This window comes from Hylobates moloch, unplaced genomic scaffold, assembly GCF_009828535.3.
Source record: "Hylobates moloch isolate HMO894 unplaced genomic scaffold, HMol_V3 SCAFFOLD_15, whole genome shotgun sequence".
NCBI lineage: Eukaryota > Metazoa > Chordata > Mammalia > Primates > Hylobatidae > Hylobates > Hylobates moloch.
The window spans coordinates 97,351,366-97,371,848 of NW_026652290.1; the positions used below are offsets into that span (position 1 = coordinate 97,351,366).

Below are 20,483 nucleotides of genomic sequence, written 5' to 3' on the forward strand. Positions count from 1 at the left end.
CACACACACACACAGCTTGAGATTGTGCGTTCACGCTGGGAAATCTTGAGACATCCCAAACATATCACACTCACCCTCCTAAATTGCTGTTGGAAGGCGATGGCTCCCTCATGTGGAAGAAGGATTTAGCAGTGGGGTTCGTGGAGGCGTAGGCAGGGTGAGGGGCAGCAACGCGGGATGACACAGCCCCTGGGATTGGCAACAGCGGGGCCTTACAGGTCGGGGACGGGCTGCAGAGACGGACCCCCATGGACAGGCTGCCCCCTAGAGGGAGGAGGCCAGGGACGGACAATCGGCCTCACTCTTCCTCCCTCACTCTCCCAGCCCCCTGGCCCCTGGTGCAAGCCCCCGGCTGGACCCCGCTGGGATGGAAGCTGAAGCCAGAGGGTTGAGGATCTGTCCCTGCAGCACCCCCAGGCCTGGTCCGGGCGTGGAGCTCAGTGGCAAGGGTGGAGAGGGAGCCTGGAGGGTCCAGCCCAATGAAGCCATCGCCGTCACTGTTTTAGTGACCCCCACCCCGGGGACTCCCCACCAGGGGCAGCAGCCATGGGCGGGGGGTCACGATGCCCCCAGCTGCCCGCCAGATCCCCCGCCATGCCTGCAGTTCCGTCTTCCTTTCCTCATTCCCTGGATCGCCCCTGTGACCCTGAAGGGGACGTGGCCACTCAGGAGCCACATCATGCCGGCTGCACCTTGTCTAGAGGCGGACACACCCCGTTTCTTTTTTCTTTTCTTTTCTTTTTTTTTGAGAAGGAGTTTCACTCTTGTCTCCCAGGCTGGAGTGCAGTGGTGCGCTCTCAGCTCACTGCAACCTCTGCCTCCCGGGTTCAAGCGATTCTCCTGCCTCAGCCTCCCAAAGGGCTGGGATTACAGGCGTGACCTACCCCTGCGAGAGTTTCTATTAGAACCTGAAGCCCGGGAGCCAAGGCAGGGTCCGTCCGACAGGAGTCCGAGGGCGCCCTCTGGCGGCCGAGCGGAGGGCGGCGGGGTCGACCTCAGAAGGGAAGACGGCGGCAGTGATTGGGGCGACAGTTTGCAGAAAGAGGGGCGTGATATTTAGGACGCGCAGCAGAGGCTGCGGTCCCCGTCCGTACCCTGCAGCACCTGTCACTCCTGACCATGTAAACGCACACACGCATTCACACATGCAAACACGCATCGGTTTGCTAGGGCTGCCTTGACAGGTACCGCAGACTGGGCAGCGCAAACACCTGTTTATTCTCTCTCGGTTCTGGGGCTGCAAGTCCCAGACGAAGGTGTGGGTGACGCTGGATCCTTCTAAGCCCGAGTGGACTCTGTCCCAGGCCTCTCCTGGCGGTGACCGGCGTTCTTGACTTGCAAAAGCTTCACCACGGTGTTCTTCCTGTGTGTGTCTGTATCCCAAATTTTCCTTTTTTGTCTTGCTCTGCCACCCAGGCTGAAGTGCAGTGGTGTGATTTCAGCTGACTGCAACCTACACCTCCCGGTTCAAGCGATTCTCCCACCTCAGGCTCCCAAGTAGCTGGGATTACAGGTGTGCATCACCACACTTGGCTAATTTTTTGTATTTTTAGTAGAGACAGAGTTTCACCATGTTGGCCAGGCTGGTTTTGAACTCCTGACTCAGATAATCCACCCGTCTCGGTGTGCCAAAGTGCTGGGATTACAGACGTGAGCCACTGCACCTGGCTTTTTTTTTTTTTTGAGATAAGGTTTCTCTCTGGCACCCAGGCTGGAGTGCTGTGGTGTCATAACAGCTCACTGCAGCCTTAATCTCCTGGACTCAAGCAATCCTCCCACCTCAGCCTCCTGAGTAGCTGGGACTACAGGCACGTGCCACCATACCTGGCTAATTTTTTTTTTGTAGAGACAGGGTCTCACTATGTTGCCGAGGCTGGTCTTGAACTCCTGGGCTCAAGCAATCCTCCTGTCTCAGCCTCCCAAATTGCTGGGATTACAGGTGAGAGCCACTGGGCCCAGCTCAAATTTCCTGTTTTTTATAAAGAACACCAGTCACAGTGGATCAGTGCCCACCCTACTCCAGAATGAAGTCATCTTAACTACATAATTTCATCCTCAATGACCTTATTTCCAGCAAAGTCACATTCTGAGGTCCTGGGGCTTAGGGTGTGAACATATGGGTATTGGGGAGGACCTAATCTAATCTGTAATAAAGCACACTCATAGACACACAGATGCACATATACACACATACGATACACACACAACACAAGCACAACACACACAGAACGGCATCCATGACTCTCCACCTGAGGGCGGAACTAAGCCTCCCCAGCCCCCATCCCTTTTGCAGGGGAGTCGGAGGATAAATACCCCAGCTCCCTTACCTCCAGATGACAACGTGAGCCAGATCCTCAGAGGGACTGAGCTCCAGCTGCCTGGAGCTGTAACCTCCCCGTTCGTGCCTCCCTACGGGCCACTCCCCATCCCCACAACCCTTCAGGACTTCCTGGGCTCACATCCTAGATAGACCATTTGCCCCCAATCTTTGTTATGGCTAAAACACCCTTTTGCAACAGAGCTGATGAGCCATCCGTCTTGTCCTCTATGAAGCCAGATGTTCGAGAGATTTGCACACATTTTAAAAAGTATGGCACCCATCCTTCTGTTTAATAAATGTATTTGAGGCCGGGCGTGGTGGCTCACACCTATAATCCCAGCACTTTGGGAGGCCAAGGCGGGCGGATCACAAGGTCAAGAGATCGAGACCATCCCGGCTAACACAGTGAAACCCCGTCTCTACTAAAAATACAAACAATGAGCTGGGCGTGGTGGTGGGCACCTGTAGTCCCAGCTACTTGGGAGGCTGAAGCAGGAGAATGGCATGAACCCGAGAAGCAGAGCTTGCAATGAGCCAAGATCGTGCCACTGCACTCCAGCCTGGGTGACAGAGCGAGACTCCATCTCAAAAAAAAAGTATTTGAAAAAAATATTAACATGTAATAAGTTTATTCTTTTGTTGTTTTTTGGGTTTGTTTTTTGAGACAGAATCTTGCTCTGTCACCCAGGCTGCAGTGCAGTGGTGTGATCTTGGCTCACAGCAACCTCTGCCTCCCAGGTTCAACTGATTCTTCTGCCTCAGCCTCCCAAATAGCTGGGATTACAGGCACCTGCCACCACACCTGGCTAATTTTTGTATTTCTAGTACAGATGGGGTTTCACCATGCGGGCCAGGCTGGTCTTGAACTCCTGACCTCAGGTGATCTGCCAACCTCAGCCTCCCAAAGTGCTGGTATTACAGGTGTGAGCCACCACACCCCGCAACTCCCTTTTTTTTTTCTCCAGAGTCTTGCTTTGTCACCCAGGCTGGAGTGCAATGATGCGATCTCGGCTTACTGCAACCTCTGCCTCCCAGGTTCAAGCAATTCTCCTGCCTAAGCCTCCTGAGTATCTGGGATTACAGGCGTGTGCCACCATGTCTGGCTAATTTTTTGTGTTTTCAGTAGAGACAGTTTCACTATGTTGGCCAGACTGGTCTTGAACTCCTGACCTTAGATGATCCGCCCACCTCGGCCTCCCAAAGTGCTGGGATTACAGGCGTGAGCCACCGCGTCTGGCCGATGGTTGCTTCTTACTTAGGGCCAGTGACACTGGCTTTCCATTTGTGCAAGCTTCCTCTTTTTTTGAGGGTGGGGGGACGGAGTCTCGCTCTGTCATCAGGCTGGAGTGCAGTGGCACGATCTGGGTTCACTGCAACCTCCGCCTCCTGGGTTCAAGCGATTCTTCTGCCTCAGCCTCCTGAGTAGCTAGAACTACAGGCGTGCGCCACTGTGCCCAGCTAACTTTTGTATTTTTAGTAGAGGCCAGGTTTCACCATGTTGGCCAGGAGGCAGGGTCAGCCCTGGGCACAGCTGGCTGCAGGGCACCTGGGCCCTGGGTGGGAGAAAGCACTGCAGGGCTGCATCCTGCCAGAAGTCATGTGCTGAGGGGTCCCTCAAAGGAGAAGACGGCCTGGGGGAACCACACATGCTCACAGCACAAACGCAGCAGGTCCCTGGGTCTAAGTGCAGAAACATGTATTTATTCCCAGGATATTTTCACGTAACAAAACCCCAACGATGCTGCGAGGGGCCACCCACGGCGGGGGAGGGGTGGGGGGTGGGCCTGCCAGGTGAGACTTCGCCTGCATCAGTGCAGCCGAGAGGCTGGGGAAGGGGGCAGGACCTGAAGACCCTGAGGCACAGCCGTGGGACCCATGGGTGCTCCATCCTGGCTGCCGTCCACCGAGACACCACGGCCGCCTCCGGGCACACGGCGTCATTCCGCGCCAGCGAGGGGACTGGCCCACATCCCGGGGAGGGCTCCAGGGCAGCGGGCGTCCTAAAGGAACAGCATCCTGGGGGTGAACGGGTGGTGGGGGTGGCAGCCTGGGGTGTCTAAAGTCGCCGTCAGCGAGTGCAGGAAACGGTGAAGGGAAAGTTTCTTTTTGGCCCAACCGTTGTGAATGGTGCTGTGAAAATGCCTTGCCTAGGGGAGGTGTTCCCGGGGGAGTTGGGGGGCGAGGGGACAAGACAATTGTGGCCGCTGCCGGACTCCTCCATAAGGCACAGATTTGACGGGTCCCCTCTCATAAAAGGCCACTCCAGGCTGGGCGCGGTGGCTCACACCTATTATCCCAGCACTTTGGGAGGCCCCGGCGGGCGGATCACCTGAGGTCAAGAGTTCAAGACCAGCCTGGCCAACATGGTGAAACCCCCACATCTACTAAAAAGATAAAAATTAGCTGGGCGTGGTGGCAGGCACCTGTAACCCCAGCTATTCGGGAGGCTGAGGCAGAACTGCTTGAACATGGGACGGGAGGCAGAGGTGGCAGTGAGCCAAGATCACATCACTGCACTCCAGCCTGGGCAACAGAGTGAAACTCTCTCAAAAGAAAAAAACAAAAAAACAAAAAAAAACCAAAAGGCCGCTCCTGCAGGGCTCCAGCTGCTGGGAAACCGGCTCTCTGCTGGTTTGCTGGGTTTGGGGAGCAGTTGTGCTCCCGACCTGGCCTGGGTCCCCGACTCTGAACTCACGGGCGTGGGAAGACAGCCTGCCAGGGATCCCTGTTTTGGGGGCAGGGAGGGTGGCCCCAGGACACCCCGGGCCAGGAACTCCCCAGGTATGGTGAACGTGGGGAGGGGGCGAGGCTGGAGCTGCACAGATCAAGGGATGCCGGGGACAGTGAGGACTCGGCTAGGCACCAAGCCCTCTATCACTGCAGGGGACCGGACACTGGCCTCGACGCCTCTTCTTAGTTCCGGCCAAGGGCATCCGTCCTGGCGACAGCGGGTGGCTGGTGTGAGACGGAGCTCCCCATCAGACCTGCTCTGGCCTCAGCGCCAGCAGCTCTGGGAGGACGGGAGGGTGGCCGACCTGCTGCCACCTGTCCCCTGGAGTCAGGCCTCGAGACCTGAAGACAAGGCCGTATCAGCCGTGCAGTGGACGGCAGAGGCCGAGGGCCGCTGGGGAGTGCTTGCCAGGAACTCCGCTCTCAGATGAGATGAACACCGGTTCTGTGGTCCTGGCAGGAGGGGTGCGGTCTGTGGCCACCACCGGCTTCCACCATCCCAGCTGGGGGGACGGGGCCCCAGGTACTCCCAGCCCTCGGGACCAGGGGTAGCAGCAGGAATGAAGGGGAGGAGGTGGTGGGCGGTGGGGGCAGGGCTGGCTCCCTCTAAGGCCACTGGCCACTGCCCGGGTAGCTGGGCACAGTGGGGTACTCGGGCAGGCTGTTGCCTGAGAAGTTGTTGTACTGGGCCTCCCTCGACGGTGGGTTCCGCCAAGTGCCCGTGTTCCACTCCGTCTGTGCCTTCTGGAAGCTTCCGCCAGCCCCTCGGTAGATCCTGTGCACCTGCAAGGACAGAGGACAGGGAGGCAGAAAACAGAAAATGAGTGTGGCGGCTGGGCACAGGGACTCACACCTGTAATGCCAGCACTTTGGGAGGCTGACGCAGACAGATTGTCTGAGCTCTGGAGTTCGAGACCAGCCTGAACAACATGGTGAAACCCTGTCTCTACTAAAATATAAAAAATAGGCCGGGCACGGTGGCTCACGCCTGTAATCCCAGCACTTTGGGAGGCCGAGGTGGGTGGATCACAAGGTCAGGAGATCAAGACCATCCTGGCTAACACGGTGAAACCCTGTCTCTACTAAAAATACAAAAACAAAATTAGCCAGGCGTGGTGGTGGGCGCCTGTAGTCCCAGCTACTCGGGAGGCTGCGGCAGGAGAATGGTGTGAACCCCAGAGTGGAGCTTGCAGTGAGCAGAGATCGCGCCACTGCACTCCAGCCTGGGCGACAGAGCAAGACTGTCTCAAAAAAAAAAAAAAAGCGTTTTGCTGTAACTGAACATGTCTCTTATGAGCCCAGCTCAACACTTCCGCTATCTTCCAATGGAAACTGTGACCGGGAACCTGCAAGGGGCCCCACCCTCACTGACAGGACAGCTCCGGGGCCTCAGCTATTCCTGCAAACACTGCGGTTTACACACAACCCCTGCTTCCCTCTGGAGTCTGGAATCCCGGTCCAGGGGGCCACGGGACTGGCTCCATAGGAACCCGGGCGCTGGGTCTCTGGGAGTGTCCCTGGTGACAGTGCCTCCTGCTGTCATCCCAGCTCACTGCTGGGGATGAAGTGCGGCCTGCGTGACGCCACGGGGAGAGGGCCCGGCTCCTCGACGTTCACCCACCTGGGACAGCTGGGTGATGAGGTTCATGGAGAACCAGTAAGGGCTGGTCATCCCAAAGCCGAGGACTCACCTTCATGATCACGATGGCCATCATGGCAGCCGACACAGAGAACATGATGGCCGGAAGCAGCATGACCACGGCAGCGCCCGGGCTGTACTGGAAGAACCCGATTGCCGACAGCCAGCCGCTGCAAGGGACAAGAGAGTGCGTGGGTGCCTGCACACCTGCCAGATGAGGGCCATGGTCCTCCCCATGTAAAGAGCTCTGGCCAATCAACAAGGAGTGGATGGCTCATACAAGGACCACCAAGTGGCCAACAGACATACAGCAAAACTGAGAGGCACCAACTTCGACGCATGAACACGACCTTATCCCTCCACCATCACAGCAGTGAGCCGTGTGTGCAGTGGGCACCAACTTCAACGCGTGAACACGACCTTATCCCTCCACCATCACAGCAGTGAGCCGCGCATGCAGGGGCGGAGATGAGTGTTTCCCCATTAGTTTCCCTCAGTGAGCCCAGCAGGCACCAGCCATGGAAAGACTCAAAAGCTCATTCCCATTGCCCCATTGAGCCTGCTACTAAGAACCCAGCCCATGGCAACTGTGTCTAATGATGGGAACTGCTGAAACCTACATCTGCACATCCGGGAGCAATGCGGATGGGAAACCTGCCACCATCACCCCGTGGGGCACTGAGGGACCATCAGAAACAATCAGGAGGCCAGGCGCAGAGGCTCACGCCTGTCACCCCAGCACTTTGGAGGGCTGAGGCGGGCGGATCACTTGAGGCCAGAAACCGGAGACCAGCCTAACAAGGTGAAACCCCGTCTCTACTAAAAATACAAAAATTAGCCACGCATGAGGGCACACGCCTGTAATCCCAGCTACTAGGGAGGCTGAGGCGGGAGGCTGCAGTGAGCCAAGATCGTGCCACTGCACTCCAGCCTGGGGGACAGAGCAAGGTTCTGTCTCAAAAAACAAAAACAAACCAACAAAAAACCGAGGGAAAGCACTGCTTAGATTGGCCACCAGCGGGACACTGGGAAGGCCAGCACACCCTGGGTCCCTCTGTGCAGGACCAGCCTCTGGGCATTGCACCTGCCTTTGAGACCCAGGAGGCAGAAAACACAGTTATTTTGAGATTTTTGTCTTAACAGGTGATAAAACCACAGGGTTTAAAATTCAGGGAACTTAAAGGCAGGCACGACGTAGTCCTTCTGCTGACTCCCCTCCCTGGCGCACAGGCAGCCCACAGGACCCACACACCCGGATGTGTCCAGGGAGCTTACGCACACACATGCACACGGCCTGACACGCACGCACACGCAGTGCCCCCTGCCGCCTCCCTGCAAGATGCTGGCCTGTCCTGTGTTCACCTGCTTGGAGCCTCTACAGCATCACAGGCTTCATGGTCTTTGGATCATTCCTTTCTCTTTTTTTTTTCTGGAGAGATGGTTTCTCCCCATGTTGCCCAGGCTGGTCTGAACTCCTGGCCTCAAGCAGTGATTCTCCTGCCTTGGTCTCCCAAAGCGCTGGCATTACAGGCATCAGCCACCGTGCCTGGCCTCTTTTATTTTTTAAAAAAGTAAACCTCTGTTTGGATGTAATTTTAGATTTACGAAAAGTGGCAAAGGCATTTGAGGACTCCTGCCGCCGCCCCCGCAGCTTCCCACTGGCCGGCATCTCACGCCCCCGCCTGCAAGTGTCAGGCCTAGGGAGGCGCCCGGCACACTGTCAGCGGGCTGCATGCTCTGCTCAGAGGCTGCGGCGCCCGCTGACATCCAATTCCTGGCGGGGTACCCCGGGGCCCCCTGCTGCACCATGTCCTGAGTGCATGGCTACCGCCACGTGGCCACCCTCACTGTCTACACAGCTAGGCCCCGCTAGGGGTCATTTCTCTGGAGTTTCCAGTCCCCTGCAACCACAGATGCTGCCGTGGCTCATGGCCTTGGGTGTGCGTCACCCCCGGGGAGGTGGCGCTGGTGAAGCTGCCCGGGGCAGGGTGAGCGGGGCTGTCCCCTCTCACCCCACAGCAGTGCAGAGTGTGTGCAGAGGTGGCGCTGGTGAAGCCGCCAGGGGCAGGGGATGCAGGGCTGTCCCCTCACCCCACAGCAGCGCACTGAGCCTGGGGCCTCGCTAAGCCAATGGTGGACATGAAGGCGCTGTGCGCTGTGGTTTGATTTCTCTCGTTACGGGGGGGCCGGGCTCTCCTCTAAGAACCGCTGGTTTCTTTCTCGAGAGCGTCCACCTTCTGTCCACCTCGGGCAGGGACCGCATGCTCCAGCTTCTCCCGTGACCTGCGGGAGATGACCCCAGGCTCCGATGAGGAGAGCCGAGTCGCTGCTGCTGCATGTGCGCGAGGGCCGAGGGGGTAGGGAGGCCTCTGAGGGTCACAGGTGGGCACTCACCTCATGCCGGGATCTCAGGACCACCCAACATGGGTACAGCCCTGTCCACTCAGCTCAGCCTGGGAGAGCTGGGGAGGCACCGGGGAGGCGGCTCGCAGGAGGCACCGGAGCCCAAGGAAGGGCCAGTGGGAGCCGAGCCAGCAGCTGGGGCTCAGCAGGACTTGGAGGATGACGAGCAGTGCCCTGACCTGCAGCCACAGCCTCTGCAGGAGGGGAAGCACCCCACAGGCTGGCAGAGCTGGGAGCCCCAGGGACACCCTCACTCTGACTCTAACTCAGATCCCTGGGGCAATGTCACTCAGGCTCTTGGGGTGGCGGGTGACAGACCAGCTTCAGCGGCACATCCGAGGGGTGCACAGACCACTGATCCCGGCCACCCTGGAGGGCCTGGTGCCAGGCGCAGGTGCAGGAGGGGAGAGGCCCACAGATCGAGGGGCCCTGAAGGGAGAGGAGTCACCATCCTGGGAAACCCGGGACCGTATGTGGATTCTGATTTGTGCACCGGCGTGAGAGCACCGCAGTCTTGTGGGGCAGGAACCCCTGAACAGGAGCTTGCTAACGGGAGCTCAGGAAACCAAAGGCACCCACGGCTCCGTGAGCAGCGTCACCCGTGGGGAGTTCCCGCCGTGCCAAGGACAAGGGAGACACATCGGGGACGTGGGCGAGAACAGTCACTCTCTGTAACTGTGAATTACAAATTATTCCAAAATAAAAAACCTATTTTAAAAGCCACAAATTTGGCCAGGCACGGTGGCTCACGCCTGTAATCCCAGCACTTTGGGAGGCGGAGGCAGGTGGATCACGAGGTCAGGAGTTTCAGACCAGCCTGACCAACACATGGTGAAACCTCATCTCTACTAAAAATACAAAAATTAGCTGGGCGTGGCGGCACACACCTGTAGTCCCAGCTACTCGGGAGGCTGAGGCAGGAGAATCGCTTGAACCCGGGAGGCGAAGGTTGCAGTGAGCTGAGATCGTGTCACTGCACCCCAGCCTGAGTGACAGAGAGAGACTCCATCTCAAAAAAGATAAAAAATAATTTTAAAAAAGGGCCGGGTGCACTGGCTCACACCTGTAATCCTAGCACTTTAGGAGGCTGAGAAAGGCAGATTGCTGGAGCTCACGAGTTCCATACCAGCCTGGGCAACACGGTGAAACCCCGTCTCTACTAAAATACAAAAGAAATTAGCCAGGTGTGGTGGCGGGCGCCTGTAGTCCCAGCTACTCGGGAGGCTGAGGCAGGAGAATTGCTTGAACCCAGGAGGTGGAGGTTGCAGTGAGCTGAGATCGTACCACTGCACCCCAGCCTGGGTGACAGAGCAAGACTCTGTCTCAAAAAAAAAAGAAAAAAAAAAAAAAGGCAGAAAGTTAAGACACAAACACAAACACTCCTGGGCACCGGCAGCCTTAGAGAGTGACTGTGAGTTTCTCAGGTGTGGTAACAGCAACGGTGTGTGTGTTTTTACAGATGTCCAGGTCTTCCTCCTGCAGCGATCTGTGCAGAAACATCGGCAGCCAGGAACTGGCTCCCAGACCCCGGGGGTCAGGGGTGTGATCGACACTCAGGAGACAAGCCTGGCTGGGTGCTGGCGAGGACGCGGGCACTGCCAGGGCGAGCTCGGACCCCTCCCTAGGAGAGCACCTACAATCCCAAACCGTGGCTGGGCACTGGAAAGGACGTGGGCGCTGGCGAGGACACGGGCGCTGCCGGGGCGAGCTCGGACCCCTCCCTAGGAGAGCACCTACAATCCCAAACCATGGCTGGGTGCTGGTGAGGACGCGAGCACTCCTGGGGTGAGCTCGGACCCCTCCCTAGGAGAGCGCGTACAATCCCGGACCAGCACGCTCCGGTGGCCGCCTGGCTTCCCAGCAGGCCCACAACATGGCAGCTGAGCCGCGTCACATCCACCACGCCCATCAGAGAGAGGCTTACCACGCGCCCCAGCCGGAGAAGCCGATCGCCTGGATGACGGTCAGGACAAACTGGGCCCCGAAGATGAAGAAAAACGCCATGAAATTAAAGGAGCTGTCGGCTCTGGGGAGGGACAGAAAAGACGATGGTTACCACAGCCCTGGCTTCTCCCAGATGTGCCCAGAGAGGAACGGGCCAGTCAGAGATGGCAAGAACGGAGGCTCTATTTTATTCCTTTTTTTTTTTTTTTTTTGAGATGGAGTCTCACTCTGTCACCCAGGCTGGAGTGCAGTGTCAAGATCTCGGCTCACTGCAACCTCTGCCTCCCGGGTTCAAGCAATTCTCCTGCCTCAGCCTCCTGAGTAGCTGGGATTATAGGCGCCCGCCACCACGCCTGGCTAATTTTTGTATTTGTAGTAAAGACAGAGTTTCACCATGTTGGCCAGGCTGGTCTTGAACTCCTGACCTCAGGTGATCTGCCTGCCTCGGCCTCCCAAAGTGCTGGGATTATAGGCCTGAGCCATTGCACCCAGGCAAAATTACTAGAAAGCAAAACAAAACAGACAGTAGTTGGCTCTGGCTTGTGGGCCACAGTTTGCCACCCCCGGATGTGAACTGTCTTTCACACTGGGCAGAGAAAGGGACAGCTCCTCACAGCTGGGCTGGGACTGGGGTGCAGAGTGGGCCCTGGTTCCCTCTGGGTGCAGGCGGCCCCTGGCAGCTCTGCTCACCGGAAGGCCTTGTAGGCAGGCCGGAACCAGCACACGTAGCCGCAAGGCGTGAACAGGAGCAGCCACACGAAGGCCAGGCCAAAGTTGGTCCCCGAGCCGCCGCCGATCCACCAGGCCAGGCAGGCAATGAGGTTGACGCCGAGGGTGGCGCAATAAACTGCGAAGAGAGAGGGAGGACGGATGAGCTGGCACAGGAGGGCGTGGCTGTGGGAAAGCATGCTGCCAAGCAATGGGGCACCCGCTGTCCGCCTCCCCAGCCTGGTGACCCCACGTCGAGAATGAACGGTGCAAGCCAAGACACTGGGGCCTGGACACCAGCCTCGTTCACCGCAGGGACCACCGGGCCCAGAACGGCTGCGGTGGACGGTGGGTCCCCGACGGGCTGCCCCTGCCCGAATGCCACTCCCTCTCTCGGGGAGCCCTGCCTCCCGCCTCCCGCCTCCCACCTCCCGCCTCCCGCCCCCAGGCGCACTCACACATCCACAGCCGGTAGATTCTCTTCACCAGGACCTGGTGCTCTACCGGGATCTCGTCAGAGAAGTTCTGGTAGAAGCAGGGCTTCAGAGGGATGAACTTGGGCAGCGGAGGGAAGTTGTTCTCCTTTTCTGTAGGGACATAAAACCCACAGACAGAACCAGACTTTGTCTCTTGAAGGAGGCCCTACCTCGTCCCTTCGACCCACGGCTGTGTTGCCTCTCATGGCAGAAGGGACTCTGCAGTTGGGATTGAGGGCAGGACCCTGAGACAGGAGAGAGTCTAGATGATCTGGGGCCCCGTGTCCTCACGGCAGCCTCACGAGAGGAGACGGGAGGGTGGGAGTCAGAGAGACGGGAAGAGGCCGTGCTAAGGCTGTGAAAGGGGAGAAAGGAGCCCCGAGTGGAGGGATGCGGGCGCGTCTAGACGCAGGGAAAGGCGGGAAACGGCCTACAGCTTGATTTTAGCATTTCTGGTCTCCAGAACTGTCAGATAACAGATTTGTTTTAAGGAACTAAGTTTATGATTTTTTTTTTTTTTTTGTGAGACGGAGTCTCGCTCTGTCTCCCAGGCTGGAGGGCAGTGGTGCGATCTCGGCTCACCGCAGCCTCTGCCTCCCCAGCTCAAGTGATTCTTCTGCCTCAGCCTCCCAAGTAGCTGAGATTACAGGCGCCCACCACCTGTAATTTTTGGATTTTTCTTTTTAGTAGACATGAGGTTTCACCATGTTGGCCAGGCTGGTTTTGAACTCCTGACCTCAAATAATCCACCCACCTCTGCCTCCCAAAGTGCTGGGATAACAGGCGTGAGCCACTGCACCCAGCCGAAACTTTTTTTTTAATTTACGTGTCACCCTTTATGCAGGGCCATGCTAATCTTCGTTGCCCTCCTCCATGTTTAGTGTGGGTGTGGCCGCAGCAGGCTGCATTTAGCATCACTCCCTCCGGCAGGCAGGGGACGCCAACATGCAGGCTCAGCGGACCCGGACCGAGTCTGCACACTGCAGGGAGGCTGTGGCCTGGGGACGCTTCGGTTCCCCATGGCTGCTGTGAGAAAGCACCACCAACTGGGAGGCTTAAAACAACAGAAACTGCCCAGGCATGGGGGCTCCCACCTCTGATCTCAGCACTTCTGGAGGCTGAGGCAGGAGGGTTGCTGGAGCCCAGGAGTTCCGGATCAGCCTGAGCAACCTAGCGAGACCCCAGCCCTACAAAAAATACAAAAACTAGCCAAGCGTGGTGGTGCGTGCCTGCGGTCCCAGCTTCTCGGGAGGCTGAGGCAGGGGGATCGCTTGAACCCGGGAAGTTAAAGCTGCAGTGAGCTATGGTCACACCACTGCACTCCAGCCTGGGAGACAGACCCAGACTCTGTTTCAAAACAAAACAAAGAACACAACAGATATTTCTCTGCTAACAGTCCTGGAGGCCAGAAATCTGAGATCAAGATGTCTCAGGAACACGCTCCCTCCACAGGCTCCAGAAGGGAGCCTTCCTGCCTCTCTGCCAGGCAGCTTCTGGGGGATCCCAGCGCCCCTGGCTCATGGCCACATAGCTCCGGCCTCTGCCTCCATCTCCACGACGCCTCCTCCTGTCTCTCCACATCTTTTTGTTTTTTTTTTTTTTTTTTGAGATCGAGTCTCTCTCTGTCACCCAGGCTGGAATGCAGTGGCACGATCTCGGCTCACCACAACTCTGCCTCCCAGGTTCAAGCGATTCTCCTGCCTCAGCCTCCCAACTAACTGGGACTACAGGTGCTGTGCCACCATGCCTAGCTAATATTTTTAGTAGAGACAGGGTTTCACTATGTTGGCCAGGCTGGTCTCAAGCTCCTGACCTCATTCATGATCCGCCACCTCGGCCTCCCAAAGTGCTGGGATTACAGGCGTGAGCCACCGCGCCCGGCTCATCTCTTTTTTTTTTTTTTTGAGACGGAGTCTCGCTGTCGCCCAGGCTGGAGTGCAGTGGCGCAATCTCGGCTCACTGCAAGCTCCACCTCCCGGGTTCATGCCATTCTCCTGCCTCAGCCTCTCCGAGTAGCTGGGACTGCAGGCACCCGCCACCACGCCTGGCTAATTTTTTTTTTTTTTTTTTTTTTTTTTTTTTTTAGTAGCGACGGGGTTTCACCGTGGTCTGGATCTCCTGACCTCATGATCCGCCCGCCTCAGCCTCCCAAAGTGCTGGGATTACAAGCGTGAGCCACCGCACCCGGCCCATCTCTTCTTATAAATACAGCAGGCATTGGGCTGAGAGCTCACCCTGCTCCAGTACCTCATCTTAACTCCATCCCACATCTGCAAAGGCCGTGTTCCCAAATGAGGTCCCACTGACAGGTTCCAGGGGTTGGGATGGGAACACAGCCTTTGGGGGACTCAGCGTGGCACTGGGAGCCCCCCAGGACCTTCCACTCAGCCAGCACTGCCTGAGGAAGTGTCCCTGGGCGCCTGCGAGGGCCAGATGGTGAGTCAGACGGCAAGAGGCCCCATCCTCAGGGGCTTCCGTCCCACTGGGTAAGGCTGCCAGTAAATGAGTGGGTGAGGGACCCTGGGGTGCGCGAGAACATGCCAGCTGCTATAAGGAAAGAGCAGCTGTGACAGCAGGGGCACCCGACTGGGCTGTGCTTCGGGTCAGTGAGGCATCCGAGAGGATACACAGGCGGCTCTGCTGTCCTTTGCCCCCAGCAGAGGTGTGACTCCAGATGTGCTGTGGGACCCGAGGAGTCAGAGGCCAGGTGGGCCAGGAGGACACTGTGTGCCAACGGCCAGGACCGAGGGCTCCTGTGGGAATTGTTGGCATCTCCCTCCCGCCCACACTGCTGGAGGCTCCCAGGCAGGCAGGACTCACCTGACATCTCTGTTTCACCGACCGGCGCAGGCTGAAACCTGCAGCCGCCTGGAAGGAAGACAACCACAGTCAGGGAACCCCGAGCCACCCTGGGCAGAGCGCGAACCACCCACCCACCGTGGCTGAAAAGCCCTTCATCGTGCCCTGTGCTCTGGGCACAGCAGCAGGCTGAGCGGGAGCCACAGGCCTGACCCGACCCAATGTGTTACCCCACAGGTCCCCTCCCCTCGGCTCCAGTGCACACCACCCATGCCGGCAAAAGGGGCAGGGCTGGCTGCAGCCCCTCCCACCCACCGCTCCAGCCAGGATGCCCCTTCCCCACTGTCCTAGGCCCCTGCGTCCCCCAAATCCTGGCTTCAGCCCACAAGGGGTGGGCGCCACAAGGTGAGCGTTACAGGGCCTAGGACCCCATCACATCCACATGGCACCCTGGCTGTTCTGAAAGGGAACCCCATGAGCTCACGCACCAGAGCAGCCCCACCCGGCCTGCCATCCACCCACGACTGAGTGGATCTAGCTGCTTCCGCGATCCGGGGGCAGACCTGCCATCGGGAGGTGGACCAGCCCAGCAGGGGCATGCCTGGTGCCCATCAGGCATCACAGACCAGTGCGGTCTGAACCATCCCAGCTCCTGGCAGGAGAACAGGCCCCAGGGGGCGGGCACGGGGCCAGGAGCTGCCTCCCACCCACAGTCCAGGTGAGGCGGTTTCCAGGAACTGAGCCCTCCACACACACGTTCAGGGACATGCCACCGTGGGGTGGGGCACCCCTGGCTCTTGGGACAGGACATCTTCCCCTCCGCAGGCCTCCCACCTCCTACCTCTCACTCCCTCCTCCCTGACTTCCTGCCCCTCAGGGGAAGGAGCTGAGCACCTGAGCATGAAGGAGTCCCAGCCGCTGCCTCCACCACTCAACTGGGCACGCCTCTGCAGCGCCCACATCCTCGCTCCACGCTGTGGCTCTGGCCACATCAGGGACCCTCCAGCCCACCTCAGTCCCACCCCCAGGCACGGAGTCCCCCACTGCAGCAGGCCTGGCGGGCTCCTGGCCAGCAGTGGTGCTCTGTCCACTGCATGAGCTCCCCAGGCACAGCCCCCACCTGCCGTATCCCTTCCCCTACGGGCTGGGGGCTCAGAGCAGGTGTGTCTGGGGGCTGAGCTGCACCCACATGGTCAGGCAATGGGCGCTTGCTGGCTGGGCCCACAGGTCCTGCTCCAAGTTCTGTAAAAACCGCTCCAGTCCTCACTGTGCTGCGGCCGACTAGCATCAGCCCTTTGGGGTCCCCTGTTGCCACTTGTGAAGGACACGAAATCCCAGGGCCCTTCCTTTGGGTCGGTGGCCTGTGGGCTACACCTAGCGTCCACACACCTCGGCCAGGCACGCCTGGAACCATCAGGACTCCAGAAGCGGGTAAGGAGGCAGCAGCTGGGGGCCTTGCTCTACCCCGGAATCAGCCCAGGCCTCTCACCACACGTGGCTCAGCAGGTCCCCTCCCGCTGAGCCACCAGGCCCTGTACAGACCCCGCCCCACTGGGGACCCTGGCCACAAAGGCACACGCCTCCTAACAGACACCCACTTGGTTTTGGGCTTTTTATTTTCCCATCAGAGCAGTTTCCTGGCCCGCGAGACAGAGGGGACACATAGGCAGCAAGGGCACCCCGCAGAAGGGCACCGCAGGCACGGGGGTCGCCCCAATGACCAAGTCCAGGAAAGCTCGATCCGCACGGAAGGCAGCACCCGTGGTCTCCGCTGGAGGCGGTATGTGTCCTTGAAATCCAAGGACAGGCTTGTGCGGGAGAAATCGAGGCCCGGAAGTCCAGGAGGGGCGACCCAAGGCCGGGAGCGGGAAGGGTCCGGAGGCAGGAGGGCGGCGCCTACGTGTCAGGGTCCAGCCAGCGGCACTGCTCCTCCAGCACCCCGCGGAACACCTGGAAGCGGTGGTTGAGGTCGGGCCGTGCGTGGATGCGGAAGCGGGTGCCCAGGGCGCCGTCGGGCGAGGACGCGCCGTAGAAGACACGCAGGATGCGTGAGTGCACCAGGCCCATGGCACACATGGCGCAGGGCTCGCGGGTCACGTACAGGTCATAGCCGGTGCACACGTATGGGAGGCCGTCCTCTTCTGCGTCCAGTTTACGCACGGCGCCTGCGCGGACAGCCTGGAGGGCAGCGGCCGGGGCGAAGGAGCAGGCGGGGAAGGGTCTGAAGTCGTAGGTGCCGCGGCCCTGGCCGTGCGCCACAAGGTCCACGCACACCATGACGGCGTGCAGGAGGGGGCTGTCCGCGCTGCTGCAGTCGTGGCCGGTGGCCAGCACGCGGTCCGAGGCCGGGTCCACCACCACGGCCCCCACGGCTCGCAAGCCCCGCGCCGCCGCCCACCGGGCCGCCCACACCGCCCGCTCCATGTGGCTCTGCATGGCGGCACGCTCCTGCGTGGAGAAGAGCCGCCCCGCCAGGGCGCTGGTCACCTGCTTGTCCTCGTGGAAGGACGTGGGCCAGTGGGCCCGAGCCTCCTCGAACTGGCCCCTGGTCAGAGGCGGCCGAGCGGGCACGGGCACCAGGAAGGGCTGCCCCAGGCCGCGGGGGTCCACAGCCGGCCGTGGCAGGAGCTCAGCCAGCGAGCGCGGGCCCGAGGCGGGCCCGGCCAGGCAAAGCAGCAGCTCCAGGGCGTGGGGGCTGCCGGCATCTCGGCTGGGCCGCACCCGCTTGAGGTGAGGCTGGGCGGGGAGCGGGTGCAGGGCCGACACCTCCTTCAGGAGGCGTGAGGTCTGGCGCTTGTCCAGGACGGGCGCGGCGTAGGCCAGCACCAGCTCCACGTCCCCTGACTGCTTCTCGGACAGGACAGGGAGGGCCTGCCACGGCGCCGGCTCAGGCTCCGGGCTCCCGGCCTCCAAGCACTTGGGCTGCTCCACGAGGCCCGGGGCGGGCTCCATCCTCAGCAAGGCCGACTGTGGGAGACAGAGACGGGAGCAGAGGATCATCTGGCGGCTGCGGGCGGCTAGGGGAGAGCGGGGGAGTCCGTCCTAGGAGGCCGTGGCTCCACAAGGCAGGGCGTGCTGCCACCAAAGCTGAAGCTAGTCCGAGGGCTCCGGCCCAGGTCATTGCATCAGGGCTACACTCCCTCATGTCCTGCTAACCCCTGGTTTGCACAGAGTTTAAAAAGCCATTGGTTTTTAAAAACGAAGATATAATTCACCTACCAGAAGACAGGTCATTTTCTTTTTTTGAGACGGAGTCTCGCTGTCGCCCAGGCTGGAGTGCAGTGGCACCATCTCAGCTCACTGCAACCTCCGCCTCCCAGGTTCAAGCGATTCTCATGCCTCAGCCTCCATAGTAACCAGGATTACAGGCATGCGCCACCACGCCTGACTAATTTTTGTGTATTTTTAGTAGAGATGGGATTTCACCACGTTGTTCAGGCTGGTCTCGAACTCCTAACCTCACGTGATCCACCCGCTTCAGACTCCCAAAGTGGTGAGATTACAGGTGTGAGTCACTGCGCTCTGCCAAGACAGGTCATTTTCAAAAGTGCAATTCATGGCTAGGTACCAGTGGCTCACGCCTGTAATCCCAGCACTATGGGGGGCCGAGGTAGGAGGATCGCTTGAGCCCAGGAGTTTAAGACCAGCCTAGGCAACATAACAACACCCCATTTCTACTAAATGTCAAAAAATTAGCTGGGCGTGGTGGCGCACATCGGTGGTTTCAGCTACTCGAGAAGCTGAAACAGGAGGATCACTTGAGGCCGGAAATTGAAGCCTGCAGTGAGCTACAGTCGTGCCACTGTACTCCAGCCTGGGTGACAGCAAGATGCTGTCTCAAAAAAAAACATGAAAACTCGGGCGCGGTGGCTCACGCCTGTAATCCCAGCACTTTGGGAGACCGAGGTGGACGGATCACAAGGTCAGGAGATCAAGACCATCCTGGCTAACACGTGAAACCCCATCTCTACTAAAAATACGAAGAATTGGCCAGGCGTGGTGGCAGGCGCCTGTAGGCCCAGCTACTAGGGAGGCTGAGGCCTGCAGGAGAACCCAGGAGGTTGAACCTGGGAGGCACAGGTTGCATTGAGCCGAGATCGCGCCACTGCACTCCAGCCTGGTAACAGAGCGAGACTCTGTCAAAAAACAACAAAAAAGCCAGGCGCGGTGGCTTAAGCCTGTAATCCCAGCACTTTGGGAGGCCGAGGTGGGCAGATCATGAGGCCGAGATGGAGACCAGCCGGACCAACATGGTGAAACCCCGTCTCTACTAAAAATACAAAAATTAGCTGGGCATGGTGGCATGCACCTGTAATCCCAGCTACTTGGGAGGCTGAGGCAGGAGAATTGCTTGAACCTGGGAGGTGGAGGTTGCAGTGAGCCGAGATCGTGCCACTGCACTCCAGCCTGGTGACAGAGTGAGACTCCGTCTCAAAAAAAAAACCAAAAACTCAAAAACCAAAAACAATCAAGTGTCCTATTTAGTGGCTCTTAGTACGCTTGGAGTTGTGCAACAGTCACCACTATAAAATTCCAGAACATTCCATCACCCCCAAGAGGAAACTTGTCTCACCACCCCACAACACACACAGCAACCCAGGCAATCACTGATGTGATCTCTGCATCTCCAGAAGCCAGAGCCTGGAAGCACAAGCCGTGGACACACAGCAACTGGCTTCCAGACAGAAGGGCCATGTGGCCAGGAACTGAGCAGGACCCTTGGTCCCCCAGCCACAAGGTGCTGAATTCTGCCAACACCTGCATGAGTTGGAAGCAGATGCTGCCCCTGTTGAGCCTTCAGATGACAACACAGCCCTGGCCGATACCTGGGTTCCAGCCCGGTGAGACCCCACGCAGAGGACCCAGCCACATCACATTCAGGCCCCGACCCACAGAACCAGGAGCTGGCGGGTGTTGTATTAAGCCCACAGATGCACGGAGTCTGCTATGCAGTGACAGAAAGCAAGTGTGGGGGACACGGGGCCACCTCCCAGAACGGCACACAGCCTGGTACTGACACGGAACATCCACCTCCGGTGGTTTCTGTAAACACTCGTCCCCTAGTGGGCCAAGGGCTAGGAGAAGAAAGATCTCAGAAGACAGGCCACGAAACATAAGCCCTGGAGCGCAGCCCCTCCCCTGGTGGCCCCGACTTCCTGTCCCTTGACCACATTCCTGCAGCCATGGTGGGCCCTGGCTGTCAAGTAGAGCAGGCAGCCACTGGGGTGTCCCTGCCTACTCAGTCACAGAGGAGGCCCTGGCTGGAGTGGGGCTGTAGGAAGAGCTGGGATCACCCCCGGGGCTCCTGCTAACATCCCTGACTGCCAGGCAGTGTGCCAAGGTGGCTCTCGGGTGAAAACCTCCCGGCCTGACATCACCAGCACTGTTACCATCCCTGCCACTGGCACAGGTGAAGACATCCCTGCCACTGGTACAGGTGAGGACAGGAGACAGTAGGGCCATT

The 20,483-nt window shown here is 59.0% G+C and overlaps 2 protein-coding genes across 8 annotated transcripts in view; both read right to left on the reverse strand.

Annotated features, from left to right (window-relative positions):
• Positions 1–20,483, reverse strand: part of SCAMP4 (secretory carrier membrane protein 4) — a 247,195-nt gene that overhangs the window by 222,315 nt on the left and 4,397 nt on the right. Inside the window, exons 1-7 of one of the 4 annotated variants that reach the window (XM_032176909.2) lie at positions 16,618–16,697; positions 15,041–15,088; positions 12,203–12,331; positions 11,727–11,883; positions 11,017–11,118; positions 6,742–6,859; positions 4,000–5,833 (exon numbers count right to left, since the gene is read on the reverse strand). In XM_032176909.2, coding sequence (XP_032032800.1) covers positions 5,657–5,833; positions 6,742–6,859; positions 11,017–11,118; positions 11,727–11,883; positions 12,203–12,331; positions 15,041–15,047 — 690 coding nt within the window. In that variant the 5' untranslated portion in view covers positions 15,048–15,088; positions 16,618–16,697 and the 3' untranslated portion in view covers positions 4,000–5,656. Of the gene's footprint in view, positions 1–3,999; positions 5,834–6,741; positions 6,860–11,016; positions 11,119–11,726; positions 11,884–12,202; positions 12,332–15,040; positions 15,089–16,617; positions 16,698–20,483 lie in introns of those variants that run through there. The other 3 variants (XR_009209923.1, XM_032176908.2, XM_058428260.1) reach the window with 3 other exon arrangements.
• ADAT3 (adenosine deaminase tRNA specific 3) overlaps positions 16,618–20,483 on the reverse strand; it is a 147,278-nt gene continuing 143,412 nt past the window's right edge. The window contains exon 2 of one of the 4 annotated variants that reach the window (XM_032176905.2): positions 16,618–18,177. In XM_032176905.2, coding sequence (XP_032032796.1) covers positions 16,916–18,019 — 1,104 coding nt within the window. In that variant the 5' untranslated portion in view covers positions 18,020–18,177 and the 3' untranslated portion in view covers positions 16,618–16,915. The remainder of the gene's footprint in view (positions 18,178–20,483) is intronic. The other 3 variants (XM_058428251.1, XM_032176906.2, XM_058428250.1) reach the window with 3 other exon arrangements.